Source organism: Orbicella faveolata, unplaced genomic scaffold (genome assembly GCF_042242905.1).
Source record: "Orbicella faveolata isolate gen_17 unplaced genomic scaffold, um_ofav_v1 contig_26, whole genome shotgun sequence".
NCBI lineage: Eukaryota > Metazoa > Cnidaria > Anthozoa > Scleractinia > Merulinidae > Orbicella > Orbicella faveolata.
In genome coordinates this window covers 10,755,909-10,771,491 of record NW_028301554.1, presented here as the reverse complement: position 1 = coordinate 10,771,491, position 15,583 = coordinate 10,755,909, and the positions used below count along the sequence as shown (strand labels likewise).

Sequence of the window (15,583 nt, the reverse complement as noted above, 5' to 3'; positions counted from 1 at the left end):
GTCCTTTCAAACTTATTACATGTAATAAGCAATGATTAAATAGTGTTTTACTATCATCTCTTTTTAAATTTTGGGTTTTAGTCTTGAATTATAAATGCCCAAACAAAAGGGTTTTTATTCTTTTATGGCTTTATTTGAGATTTTCTTGAATTTCCTTTGTGAAATCTTCCAAAATTTTCACAGTACATCGCATCCTGCGGGATACAAATTTTAAACATGAAAAAGCTACGGTTTGTACAGGCAGTTTTCTCGATTTTAGCAAATTTGTCTTTTACAGCTGCAAAAAAACTGGTCATATAGATTTCCCTGAAAAACTAGCTCTGACTAAAGTAAAATATTTACTACCAGTCTGCCAAATTTCACAGATTTTCACCGAAGGAAAGGCAAGAAAATTCAGTCAGTTTTGCTTTTTGTGCTCATGTCTACGTCATAAAATATTAAAAAACACTGACATTTTCCTTGGAGCGCACGCAGATTACTTGAGCTTTCATCCTCAGCACGCATGCGATCGTAAAACCATAGGGAGCCACCTTAACACATCAACTGTGATCCATTGGGTACTTCCTTCCAATCCTAGCTCAGCAGCCACATCACCATTTATGTAGGTCTTTGTGTTTCCATCATCTAGTAATGCATTTACAATCATTCTTCGCTCCCGATTATTCACCACTACCGTTACTGTACGCAAGGCAAGATACTTTGCTGGCTCTGGAGCTTTTGTGATTGCCATGGTTGTTGTTAAGGACTGTTCAGGACAGGTACCTCGCTCTCCCTCTGTACCAGATCTACGTGCATTGTTTTCACTAGCTCCCATGTCCAAGGGTAGGCTCCTCTCTGGCTCTATCATTTGTGACTCGCTAGTACTTCCACCATGTACAAACTGATCTCCATGCATACCCGATTGCGTGTTTTATGACAGCCGTCAATACCACACCAACTATTTTGAGCACGTTGCCCTCCCTTGTGATTTTTTCCGAGCCAACGATAACACAGTCTTAGCTGTTTAGCCTTTTGCCAACGACTTTGCACATCCATTTTCTTAAACTCTTTGCAGCTTCACACTGGATGATCTTTCTTACAAAGTGGACAATTTGTGCTAACAGGCTTTCCTGAACCGCTCGTCCAACCAAAGAATGTGTGTGAGCTATCTCTTTGTTTTCCTGTCCGCCCACATAGTGTCTCTGCCACAACAGTCTGGAATTCAGCTTCTTGTATGATCCACTCACGAAGTGTCTCAACACATTCCACTTTTTTCTCCTCAAACACCCATCTGCTGGAATTAACAAGCATGGTACCAGTCATTTTTTTTTGTACCTTCGTGTACAATGACCCATTGCCAAGTTCCCCTTTTCTTCTGGCTTCTTTTAGATTTATGACAATCACATCCAGGAAGTCTGCCAACTCGTCTAGGTCCTTGGCATTTCCAAGACGAATTGGTTGGAACTGGTCCTTCCAGCTCCCATATGACCGCTAGTCTCCACAAAATACTGGAATAGAAACCATCGTCAATTGTTTACACGTCTTTCCCGAGCTCATGTTTCGGTGATTCTTCAACAGTATTCTCCTCCTCTTCTGGCTTAACATCCCTTTTTGGTGGGCTTGGAGGCAACAACTCAAGCTCCTCGTCTATGCCACCTTTGAGCTTCAAATATTTCTCTTTACAATCTCCTTTTGCACATGCTAATTCCTCCTTTGCCTGTCTCACTTCAGCTTCCATTTCTTTTTGACAACAGACATATTCTTCCTCCATTTTCTTTTGAGCACGCTTGACAGATTCTCCTTTTTTGCATAATCGCTCCTCGAGCTCAGTCATGCACTGGTGAGCTTTCATTTCTTGTTAATGCAAATTAAGTAATTTCCCGGAAAATCCTGACGCTTGACTCGATAATTCATCCTTATTGGCGTCCAAATATTCTTGTACACTCTCTTGGGCCTTACAGAATTCTTTCCCTCAAATTTGCGGCTTGTTTTCTAAATGGCATACAGATCTCTAGCTTCCGAATACAACACAGCCAACAATGTCAAATCTTCAACAACATTCTCTTGGGCTTTGTCAAGTTTTTTCCTCGACACTCTTATTTCACGGTTACTCGCCACTCCATCTTGTAATAAATCCGCCAGCTGATTTTTTCGTCTTGTGAATAGTTATTTTGACTTGGCTTTCTTGATCTTTTGCTCTTCTATTTTATCTGCAATTTCATCACGGGTATCTTCACCATCGTCTGTGCCCTTTGCTTGGTCACGGCACTTCTTCTTCTTCTTCAAATTTTATGGCATTTCCTTGAACTCGGCGAATTTCCCCAACGTGAACCTCACGGGACAAATCACGACCCTAAAAACTAGTAAACAACATCTCCACATGGTCACAAAACATCCACTAAGTGTTCAGAGATACATGACCTAAGTATTTGCACTTTTTGAGTACACACATCAGTTAGCATGACTAGTTACATTGTAAATGTAGATTTAAAGACTACCATTCTACCATTGTACAATTTATGTTTTGGCAAAAGCCATTTAGCTCTGTTACTGTATTTAACCTCCCTGAATAAAGGAAGTGAAAACCCAACTGGGTAACCGCAAAGCCAGAGGCGTTTCCAGAATTTCTCGCGTTTTGCTAAAGGCTTTAAACGTGGAGCTATTTCTAGTATAGCACATAAGTTCGCCTCTAATAAAGGCCCTCTTGTTGTTCGAGGGATGAAACTACTCAACGGGAATGTACAGGTACTTATTTAGTGGCTTTTGATAGGTAGAAAACCGCAGAGTGCTAAAATTAGCATCTTTGTAAAGAAATAAATCATGAAACAAAATACTACTTTCATCAACAACATAACACGTAAGTTTGATACGATCATTCTTGCTACAGAGACAACTAGGAAACTCTAATAGGATTTCTTTGGGACCTTTCCAAACAAAAAAAGTCTCTTTTTTCAAGGTTTTAATTTTTTAATCTTTTTTTATTTTTAATTTTTTTTTTACCTTTTTTTATATTTTGGGGACCATACGGTTAGTGCTAATTGTATGGCCCCTAAAATATAACAACACGCAATAACCTGTGCATTAAGGCGTTTCTTGTAGCATCTGTTTACAGCATGTTTCAGCAGTTAATCACTTCCATTGGAAGTTAAACTTAGGCACGCTTAAATCATTCCCTGAAAAAGCCCCAGATAGAGAAGTCTCAGATAGAGACAAAGCGTGTCGGAAATAAACGAAAAAGCTTACAACCACAAGAGGTCTTCCTTTGTGCTGCTCAAAAAAATTGCAATAACCTTCCAAGCAGATGGCAGGGTTGGAAATAACAGTTGGTCATCGGACATTGTCCAACCAAATTTTTAATATGTCCAGTCAATTTCCCACTATAATCGGACATGATGTCCAAACATTTCACCAACACCAAGTTATTGTCCATCCATAAAATTTGGTTATATACATTGTTAAAAGGCTCAAAATTGTGACTGGCAGACTCACCTATGCGGCTAAAATTTCATCTTTGGTGACCAAAAATTCTGGTTTAGTTGACAGCCGAAAATACATCTGCATTCACAGGCTACCATAATGGTGACTATGTTTCTCTGTGTTGACAATCATAACGGTTATTTTCTCAGACATTATGTCCTTCCAGAAATACATAGTGAAAGATCTTTGTTTTATAACATTCAACATATGAAAAGAAAGCAATCTATCCTTTTGCTTTGATGTAAAAGATTCCTTCACATCGGAAATCTTGCAAATGGCTGATTGTGTTTGAAATCACCCTATAACGCGTTGCAAACCCTTGAGCATTGAGTACATCATGTATGCCTACCAACTGTGTCTCTTGTAACGCATGAATCCTTCAATAGACATTACATTAGCTTCGTACACAAAATCAGCGGCCAAACACATCTTTACAGATTTTATGCATTGAGTTCTTTTCTGAATAAAATTCCTACTTGATTTTTATCACTTAGTTGCCAAATGGCTACCGAAGAATCTTTTTAATTTTGGGCCCTTGACTCTGAAAGTTTGAGCCATATCCTGGAGCCCATTATGGGCTTCTGCCATATCATAAAGCAGAAGTGTTCATTTTTCCTGTACTTGCCAAATAAAGTACTCTTCAGAAATCGCTCTATTATGCATTACATGCATTGCGATATGCGGAATTAGCACTTCATGTATGTACCCTAGGGTCAACTTTGGTCAGGAGCCCATCACTAGGAGCCTGCAACTCCCATACTACATGTAAGCCTATGTCACAGTATTTTTACAGACCGGTCTATATTTTAGGCTTTTTTCCCACGAAACTGTTCAGTTCTGGTCTATATGAGCGTGCATCATTAAGGAGAAAAATGGTGGCCTCAGGTGGACATGGCGACCTAATCTTCCAGTGAAATTATAAAGTATGTGCTTGTGATTGGTCACTTGGGTTCCTGGCAGGGTCTGAATTCGTGGTGAATTCAAACTTAAATAGCTTGGCCTATGAAAATGCCAGGACAGGAATAATTGGGGTAGTTGCACACTCCTAGTAATGGGCTCCTGCTTTAAAGGGACACAGTCAGCTGGCACACATGCGTATTAGGTACCAATTTACAGCTAATTTGCATATCACAGAGATGCAATCCATACTGCTTCTAACCAAATATGATAAAAATAATATCATAGTATAGGCAAAAGCACTCTCAAAACAATTGAAGTAAACAATTGAAAATCAAGCAAAACTGTGAAGATTGAAGCAGATTTCTAGATGTACTTTGATTTCACGTTGAGGTGAACTTTTTTCAAAGTGAGAAAACTAGTGTCCAGGTCAACGCAGTCCCAAAGCTGACTGTGTCCCTTTAATGGTTAGGCATTCAGTAGAAAAAACTAGATTTGCTTGAAGAACATAAAACCAGGAGATAACAAGGAGAGATTGGTGCAGTCATCTAGTAGATAAAGTCACCTAGTTAATCTGAAATTATGATAAATAAATCAAATTTAAGGTGGCTCAAAACAGTTTCCAGCACTCAGATTTTGATGTATCGTTATAACAACTCTTTATCACTTGATGCTACAATCATGGTATCAAAAAAACTGTCCAATCATTGCTTATTGAGACCATGATTGTAGCATCACGTGATGAAGAGTGGTTATAATGAACGATCACAATCTAACTGCTGGAAACTGTTATGAGCCACCTTAAATGCAGTTTTGAACGATTTGTATTGAAAATCTTTACAGTGTGCAATAAATTTTCTTAGGCTAATTAATTATGCTAATCAATTATGCAACTTTATGTCCCGTCAAATTGATAAGATGTCCAACCAAAATGAAGATTTGAAAGGACCCATGTCCTGTTAACCCATTGATGCCTGTGCCACCCGTAACCGCCCAAAAAAGAGCACTCGGGGACAGTTGCCTTTCCTACCCTCCCTGAAGACTTTTTAGTTCCCCTACTGTTCTATTGTTCTTGAGGACAAATAAACCAATCAGAATGGACTTTCTGAGCATATTTTCAGAGGACTTTAGGGGTCCTAGAAAGACGGTTTTTCTTCTTAAAATCATGCGCTCAAAAAGTGCAGGTAATCATGGCGCGATGCAGCCCAAATCTAAAAACTTCCAAGGTTTTGTTTTCATTCCTAAAACGAAGAAATTACTTCTTTGGCACTTAAAATGGAAAGGAGAAACATAAATCGATGTTCAGGTGGCGTTAGAATGGAAAATCAAGGTGTTCAGAGTCCTCAAACCTTTCTGGTGAAGAATTTTTCCTTCCTTCAGGCGCTTTCAAGTAAGTTTTGACGACAGATCGCAGAATTAAAGCAGCTTTTCAGACGTAAGAAACAAAAATAGTAATGTACATTTTTACTTCGAAGTTGAATTCAACTTTTGAAATGATCGGTAAAGCCACAGGCGTTAAATGACTGCAAAAGCGGTCTGCAAAATCTCAAGCTTTCGTGTTAGCGTGAAGAATAATTTGAACATACGGTCATGCAGCAAAGTAATTTTTGCTTTTAAAATAGGTTTCTTCGCCTCAGTTTGAATGAAAATTTATTGTTATTGAACTTCCTTTCGCATTTCTTTCATTTGGTTCCTTGTATTTGGGAATTTTAAGCTTTAAAAGTGAACAGTAACTTGCACGCTGGATTTCTGCATATTTAATTTACAACGACGTCCAGGCGCTTTGTTTATTTAGTTTATTCACTTCGTTCAAATATTTTTTGGAGTCTTATTCGGCTACTACAGAACCATTTAGAAAAGAACTAAATGGTCACTAATTTAACACAGTTGGAATAAGACTGATCTCAAAATAATTAGCTTGTTTTTGCCGTCTTTTTGATTTACAACTTTCATCTTTCTTTCGTAGTGCCGTAATATTTTGTCGTGCGGCAAAGAAATTACTCGATTTCTTGTTTTCAGATTGATTTTTACGTGAGTTCTTCGCTTTTAGTTTTCGTTGTTCTCTCAGATGTTGCCGTTATAGTACAAGAATGAAATTCTGTTGTATTTTGGTTTTGTTTTTGTCCTCCAAAGTCGATAATTAACTCATTTTCGCATGGTCAATTTCCTCAGCTTCTGTGGGACATTTTATCGCATGGTAAAGAAATAATATAATTTCTTGTTTTCTCATCAGTTTTACACATCAGGTTGAGTTCTTTTTGCTAATATTTTTTTAATATTTTGACCCTTCATTTATTCAACTTTAAATAAACGATGTCTTGAAACCTGATCTTGTGTCTGTGGTTACTGCGCATATGGTTTATTTTTGTGCTTTAGCTTGCTCTCAAATATTCCAAAAAAACGCCAGGGAATTAGGGGTGGGTCGTGGGTAATTTCATTCAGGCGTCAATGGGTTAAAGAAGAAAAATTATTTCCAGCACTGAGATCGGCTTAGAGGGTAGATCATAGAGTATAGAGCGTAGATCGAAGAGAGTAGCTGGCAGAACATAGAGAGTAGAGCATAGATGGGCTTAGAGGGTAGATCATAGATCATAGAGCGAGTAGCTGGTAGAACGTAGAGAGTAGAGCGTAGATGGGCTTAGGGGGTAGATGGTAGATCGTAAGGCGTAGCACAAGTAGCTGGTAGAATATAGAGAGTAGAGCACAGATGAGCTTAGAGGGTAGATGGTAGATCGTAGAGCGTAGAACGTAGATCGAAGAGGGTAGCTGGTAGAATGTAGAACATATATGGACTTAGAGGATAGATGGTAGATCGTAGAGTGTCGCGCATAGATTGAAAAGAGTAGCTGGTAGAACATAGAGAGTAGAATGTAGATGATAGAACATACAGCGCAGAGTGTAGAGGGTAAACTCGATACAGAATTGTACATTAAAAAGATTATTAAAATACTGTAAACCATAATAGCACTTAAAGTGCATATGACGTGAAAAATGTATTCTGCTTATTTGAAAGGCCTTTCAAAATACAGAAGAACGGCGTTTTTCTTTTTGAAATATCTTTTTTTGTTTTAGAGATATTGATGTTTTTCTATTATACAAATTAGATCAGTGATGACATCATATTGTTTGCAACTAAAAATGGTAAAATACTGAATAAACAATATCTCTAGAAATATTGAAGCAGTGTTCTTGAAACTTGGCACCACAAATGTAAATCACAAAAGAAACAAAATGACACCCTTAATGCTGTTGCCATGACAACAGTTTTGCCACTGGAGCTGTCTTCATAAAAACTGAAATTCCCAGTTTTTGACTTAAATCAAGAACCATCTATCCCACCCAATCTAATGATGGGAGTTAAGACAATATGGGAACTATGTCTGTTCCAAGTAGAACCCTTTGTCTCACTTTCGAGGTTGCAAATGGTGATGTTTGTTTTTTTGACAGAAAGAGACTGGAGCCGAAATAGTTGTTATGGCAACACCACTAAGGGTGTCATTTTGTTTCTTTTGTGATGTAAATCTGGGGTGCCAAGTTTCAAGAACACTGCTTCAATATTCCTAGAGATATTGTTTATTCAGTATTTTACCATTTTTAGTTGCAAACAATATGACGTCATCACTGATCTAATTTGCATAATAGAAAAACATCAATATTTCTAAAACGAAAAAAGATATTTCAAAATGGAAAACGTCATTCTTCTGTATTTTGAAGGGCCTTTCAAATAAGCAAAAAATATTTTTCATGTCATATGCACTTTAACATTCCCCATGCGTTTTAATATTTGCTACAATAACTGTAAGTGTCTATTTCCGTACATAGAATCGTAGAGCATAGAGCATAGATGGTAGAGGGTAAACTCAATACAGAATTTTAAATTAAAAACGATTAAAACAGTGTAAACCTAATAACACTTTAATATAAAATATATGAGATATATGCAAGGAATATGCTAAAAGTTGAAATCAAATGTTACAAAATAGGCAGGTTACCATAATAACAATACACAACTACGGTAAAAGCTATCAAGTAGCAGGTAATGTATCTTTCCAACACGTAGGAGGAGACTGGTGACGAAAGCGTAGAGTCATAGAGCTCTACAAAAATTTCTATGCCAAATGGAGCTTCATAAAACGGGCGCCAGTTGTCTAGTACGGTAAGTAGATGGGCTGACATCATGGGTTAGTCCCATAGTGGTTGTGCAAAAGGCATCAGGGGATATCAGGTTGTGCCTGAACTCAAGAAAGGCAAATGCAGCTGTTATTCGTGAAAGGATACCCATCCCGACCATGGAGGAGGTGTTGGAAAACCTCTATGGCAGTGCAGTGTTTTCAAAACGGGATCTTCATCTGGGATTTCACCAGATTGAATTAGATGAGGACTCCAGAGACATAACCACATTTGCCACAAATAATGGGTTATTCACTAGCCAGGTACAAGAGACTGAGTTTTGGAGTAAACTTTGCACTCGAGAAGTACCAGCAGATAGTAAGGCAAGTAGTCTCTGATATTGGCAGGTTTCAGAACATTGTTGATGACTTGATAGTGTATGGCAAGAGCAATGAGGAGCATGACAGGAATCTCCATGGAGTGTTGCAGCCATTGGAGGAGAAGAAGAACCTCACCCTCAACCCTGAGAAGAGTCAATTCTGGATGGACAAGGTAGTCTTCATGGGACTCCTAGTGTCAAAGTATGGTATCGGTTCAACAGAAGAGAAAGTCTGTGCTATACTTGAGTCAAGCCACCCAACCACGCCAACAGAGGTTGGAAGTTTCCTGGGGATGGTCGGCTTCAGTGCACGTTTCATTCCCAACTTTGCCACCATTGCAGATCCTCTATGAGCAATCTCCAGGCAGGGAGTACCCTTCATATGGGGCAGTGAGCAGGAAGCATCGTTTCAGGAACTGAAACAGCAGTCAGCTAGTGCATCTGTTCTGGTGTACTTTGACAAAGAGGCACATGCTCAAGTGATAGCTGATGCAAGTCCTGTGGGACTAGGTGCAGTGTTAGTCCAGGAGAACAATGCTGAGGGTAGAGCCGTTTGCTATGCCAGCACGAGCCTTAGCAGTGTACAAAGGAGATACAGTCAGACCGAAAAGGAAGCACTGGCAATGGTATAGGCATGTGAACGGTTCAACTTATACTTGAACAGGTTGCGGACCTTTGACTTGGTGACAGATCGTGAGGCCCTGAAGGTGATTTACTCTAAACGATCCAAGCCATCAGCACGCATCGAGCGCTGGATGTTGAGGCTGCAGCCATATAATTATAAGGTGTGCTGCGTTGCATCATGAGATAATACTGCTGATGCCCTGTCACATCTGACAACGCTTCTGGCATCAGAGAGGTGTCGTTATGATGATAAACAAGTTCGGATGGTTGCACTCAAAGCAGATCCTGTAGCTATTAAGATCCAAGCCATAGAGAGTGCCTCCGCAGAGGATGAAGAGTTGCAAGAAGTGCATAATTCCCTTGCTAGTGGAAACTGGGAGAAGGGCCAACGGTCATTCTTGATGGTGCATAACAAGCTCACCTTCATTGGTCAAGTTATCCTGCATGGCCAAGGGTTGTGGAACTTACACACAAGGGTCACCAGGGGATAGTCAAAATGAAAGATAGACTCAGATCTAAAGTGTGGTGGCCGGGAGTTGATAAGGATGTGGAACAGAAGTGCTGGGTGTGTTACTGACGTCAAGTGGTTACAAAGGAGACGATCACTCCCCCGGTGAAAACAACCAGGATGTCAGAGAGGCCATAGCAAGATCTAGCATTGGACTTGCTTGGGCCTATGCCAACAGGAGAATATCTGTTGGTCCTAGTCAGCTACTTCAGCTGATGGGTGGAAGTTTATGTAATCAAATCCACTACTTCTGAGATGATTATCAAGTGTTTAGATAAACAGTTCTCTAGATATGGGGTACCTGGTGTCCACAGAAATGGAAGAATACTTGAATGAAATGGGCATTGAGCATAGACTGACCACACCACTATGGCCAAGAGCGAATGGGGAAGTTGAGAGACAAAATTGTTCCCTTTTGAAAGCAATGAGAGTGGCCCATGCTGAGAAGAGAGACTGGAGATTAGAGTTGAATAAGTACCTCCTGGCCTACTGCTCCACCCCGCATATAACAACAGGCGAGAGCCCAACACAGTTGCTATTTGGGAGGAAATTGTCCACAAAGTTGCCAGAAGTTGCTGATCTAGAGGAATCTGAGGACCCAGGATATCAACAGGCCAGAGATCATGATGCAGAAAAAAAGCAGGTTGGCTCAGACCATGTTGACAAGAGGCACCAGGCAGCAGAGAAATGCATACAAGAGGAGGATTTGTGTTACCGGAGAAAAGGAAGGGGAATAAATTGTCACTACACTGTGAGAGAGAGCCATACCAGGTGATGGCACGTCATGGGAATCAGATCCAGTTAAAGTCACCTCAAGGTGTGGAATACAAGCGAAACATTCAGCATGTCAAACAGTTCATTGTGCTGGTTATAGAGCCAAAGGGATCGAGCCTTGCAGACCCTGTACAAGTACCTTGTGAAAAAGTGTGTGGAAAAGAACTTACACCCAGCCCAGAGATGGAAGTGCAAGGTCAGTTGAGGATTAGAGCCCTCTCCAGCCACCGCTGTTACCAAGGAGATCAGGGAGAGTCTCCCAACCTCCTGAGAGATTCAGTGACTATGTCACCACCTAAAGGTGGTTGTGGTTCCCCAGTGACACTAACTTTCATCATGCTGTACTTACAGTTTTCTATTTACCTGATTAGACATTGTTGACATTTGTTCACACCATTTTGTTAAAATTTATGTTAGAGTTTATAAGCAGAGAAAGAGGACGATGTGGCGTCCTGTGGACACCCAGGACTATGAACAGTGGTCACATGATCAAGCGAGTGTGTGTGCATGTGTGCACAAACGTGAGTTTGGAGTGTGACTTTGTGTTACTCAACTTATTAACCTTAGTTCTAGGAATACTACAGAGGCACTGTGCTCGAGGCGAGGGCTCGAGCCCGGACTGCTCAATGCAGAGACCAGTGCACTAACCATCAGGCCACCGCTCCTCTCTTTGTCTAAATTAATGTCTGGGTTAATAGTACACCATTTACTTTTAAAGCACAGTGAGGAGCAGCCAAAATATTGGAAACACATGCATCTTCTTATGGGACTTTTTGCCACAGTTTGTTTACAAATGGCAAAAAAGATTTACAGAAGCATTTTACATCAGCAGCAGCACAATCCCTGTGATAGTGCCCCTTTAATTTATATTAATGCAACTTCTACAGGGTCATGAACTTCATTATTTTAATGAATACTGTACATGTCTTATAAGCCCATATTTCATCCAAAATATTCCACTTACCAGCCCAGTAGAAGTGAGAGCCAAGCTAAACTGACTTCCACAGCACACTTTCTTTATCACTAATCCCTGTAAACCTTCAATCACCTTTGGCTTGTACACTCTGTTTGTATCCCCATGACCAAGTTTACCTTGAGGGAAAAAAACAGTCATCATAGTCATCAAAATGGAAATGAAGAGTGGAGGATTCTCTCAGTTTCTCTTGGTGGGCATTTTGGCCTTTTAGCATGTTGGACTCCAGATCAAGTTGTCTGGCTTTGAGCCCAGGCCAGGGTCATTGTGTTGTGTTTTTGGGTAAGACGTTTTATTCACACAGTACCAACAAATAATTTATAATGCTGGAAGGAGGAATATTGCTAGTAAATTAAAGGAAGTCACTCCAAAAAGCTTACACTTTTTTGTCTTCACCTATAGCAAGTAAACATTCAGCTTTTCCACTCAGCAAAGTTTCGGCCTCTGAAGTGCCCACTATCCTGAAGAAATTCATCTTGAAAGAAGTGACTCTGGAGGCCACCATTTTGAAACTGCTTGGCAGCCAGGCCCTATTTATGTGATGTCATTCTGTCCATCTCAAAATTTGTGGGAAGGAGAAAAACCTGCAACTGACTTGGCATCCTTCACAAGGTCAGCAAAACCTATTTTTTTCCAAGGGATTATCCATTTCACTATCTTCAATACTATCACTTCGAAGTTTGGAGCATGTTTGGCTCAAAATAATATGGCTCAAGACCAGCCATAACCCACAGTGGTAGTTAAAAGGTTCTTCGAAAGCCATTTCGACAAAATCTCTTGGACGGAATGACGTAGTAGTAGTAGTAGTAATAATAATAATAATAATAATAATAATTAATAATAATAATAATATTTAGACAGGAGGCGATCTCACATAAAGTGGTGTTCAGAATGGCCCTGTGGAAAATATTATAAAAACATAAAAGCTATACAAAACAATGCTACTCAAACGTAAAAAAATATGATATAAAGAAAATATGATAAAATTAAGGCATGTGTTCAAGTTCATTTTTAATAAGTAAAATAGATTCCATTTCCTGCATTTCAAGACTTAAAAGGTTAAAACCAAGAGCTGCTTGGTATGTGATTTTTTGCTTTGCCCAGTTTGTTTTAGGAGCAGAAAGGTGCAGATTCTTGCACTGGCAGGTGTCATAATGGTGAATGGCATTATTTTGTCTAAAATTAAATTTTAAAAAAAAATTTAAAACATTAAAAACATTAAACATCACGAGAACGCTGCCTGGCTGCTGAGTACTGTTCAAAATGGCGGCAAGATGTTCAAATTTTGGGCTTCTTTGGAGACCAGGGTTTTCCCTTACTCGCAAATGTGCGTCCGAGACGCACTGTTTGGCTGAAAAATGGAAAAGGGACGCAAAAACGGCAACAAGAACAGGTCCTCTCGGACGCACATGGTTTAGGATGGTAGTTTACTACTGACTTAATTTAAACCTGAATAGATCTGCTTTTGAGAATAAAATTAGAATTTGGAATCTTTGTTCTGTTTTCTTAGTCCATCTTTCAACTCCCAAATCTGGCACATTCACTCCTTTGAATCAACTACTGCAGCGCCACCTTTTGTTTTTCTCATTCTCAAGCTTGCTCTTGCTGTGAACTCCTCGCAGAGGCTTGAGAACTAATGTGCGATTGTGAGGCATTGTGGCACACACTGCAAGATAGCGGATTCAGAATTACAACCCGCGAAAAAAAGGTGTTTCTTTCCAGCTTGGATGGAAGAATTCACATGGTTGAAAGAAAACGAAAAAATGTATTGTGATATCTGTAAGATGACAGGTAAGAAAAACCCTTTCACAACAACTGGCTGTAACAATTATCAGAAGTCGGCCCTGGAAAAGGCACCAAAATTCGAAAGATCACCTTACGAGTATCAGTGACCTCAAGCTCAGAAAAAGCTTTCAAGTGACAGTTGCAAATGCAAGGAAGAACACTGAGTATGAAACACAGGAAATCACGAGAAGACACGTTGTCCAGCTTAGAACAGTATATGTTATGATGAAGAACAACATTGCTGCTAACTTTATTCCAATAGTGGAACTTCAGGCTGCTAATGGATGTAGTGATGCTTCTGTTTTTACAAGAAACCCGAAATTGTTTCAGAGATGGAATCTGTTTTGGCCAATTGTGTTGAAGATAACTTGATTAAAAAAAACTACATGATTCTTGCGTGCCTTTTATTGGACTGATGCTTGATGAAACATGTGACATCTCCATTGAAAAGAAATTAGGGAATACAGTACAGTACTGTATTTCCCAAACCACTACATCCATGTACCAGTCTGTTATTGCCTCAGGAAGAAACTTCACTAAAAGGGGAAGGGCGAAAGATTAGATTGTTCCCCTGGAATCTAAAACTCTAACCGTGGGACCCCTACTTTTTTCTTCTGGACCCTCAACCTTAGGTTGAAGGAGTCCAAGGGACTCCCAAAGGAAAAATTGTAGAGAAAACCCTGGGAGATGAATTTCATAAGGAAAACCTGCACTTTAGAGGCTGAAACTTTGGTGAGTGTTAGTGTGTGCACTAGGGTTAAAACTGATGTAATCAACTAAACTACCAAGTGAGCCACTTAAATGAAAGCAACATTCTCCTACTATGACTAAATCATGTTTAATGAGCCTGTACTAAAACCAGGAACACCACAGTTGGCGGATTGCTCCGGCAATGGCTCAGGGAAAAAAAAACGGCACCACTTGATGCATATATGTATCAAGAAGTTGTGTTTAATTGGAATTACAAGAGAAACAACAAGAAGATATTGCTCCAGCAATGGCTCAGCAAACACTTCAGTACCAGTTGATCCATATGTGTATCCCTCAAGTTTTAATTATGAACTCAGGAGACATTTTAAATAAATGGCACCAAGATTCTGCATGTGATCTTTGTATGTGTAATTTCACCAGTGGAGTACATTTTTGTGGGTAAAATGTTTGAGGGACCTTCTTTTGCAGGAACTTATTGAAAAAAAACGGCAACAATTTTGTGCCCCATGGTAATTATCTCTGAAAAACGAGTCACTGCCCCAGTTGTTTTTTTTTTGTATTCAATAGCCTTTGCCGAGATCTTCTTTGTGCACATAGTCCAAATTCAAGTAAAAATACCTTTGTATTTAGTAGCAACAGAAACCAGGATAAACTCCAGCGGTATGGACTACTTAGCTGACACTCACCTTACAAAATGTACCTTTAGATATTTCCTGAGTCACAAGGCAGAGTGGAAAACTTAATACAGTTTATTGACAACAGTGTGGGAAATGACACAATACATAAATCTGTGTTTTTTACGATTGTCTGGGGAGTCAGGGTAGTTTTCAAAATGATGACGGAGATTTAACTGCTTTTAGCACAGGGTCATAAATTGAACCCACAAAATCTGTTTTGAGGGAGTCTCACCAGTAAGTGTTACAGCTGTGCAATAAGTTACACTGACACAAACTAAACAAGGCCAGAGGGCCATTTGCCTCTGACTGCACGTGCAACATTTGTAGAGCCAAAAAAAAGATCTCAGCAAGGTCAATTGCAGAGGTGCCTGTTACCAGTGATAAGGAACAGAAGTGCTTGCTTATGACTAGAAAAGCACCCCTGAAGCAATTTATTATATTAGCAATACAGAGCTGTATTAAAGGGTGTGCTACATCTAATTGAAAAGTAATGGTCAAACTTGTAACTGGACTTGCAATATTACTTTAATTATCAACAAAGATGGAACACTACAGCCAGCTATGCATTGATGAGGTTGTAGAGTCTAAATTATAATATATAGATTTAGGCCAGCCTAAAAGCGTAGCTCCTGGGCCGGGTTTTTCAGAGCCAAATAACCCAGGAAAAGGTAGAATTTTGATTTGAGTTT

The 15,583-nt window shown here is 39.5% G+C and overlaps 1 protein-coding gene across 6 annotated transcripts in view; it reads right to left on the bottom strand.

Moving 5' to 3' along the window:
- Positions 1–15,583, bottom strand: part of LOC110067114 (putative E3 ubiquitin-protein ligase HERC1) — a 302,388-nt gene that overhangs the window by 241,974 nt on the left and 44,831 nt on the right. For all 6 annotated transcript variants that reach the window (XM_089295099.1, XM_089295101.1, XM_089295095.1 and 3 more), the window contains exon 9: positions 11,713–11,840. In XM_089295099.1, coding sequence (XP_089151225.1) covers positions 11,713–11,840 — 128 coding nt within the window. The remainder of the gene's footprint in view (positions 1–11,712; positions 11,841–15,583) is intronic.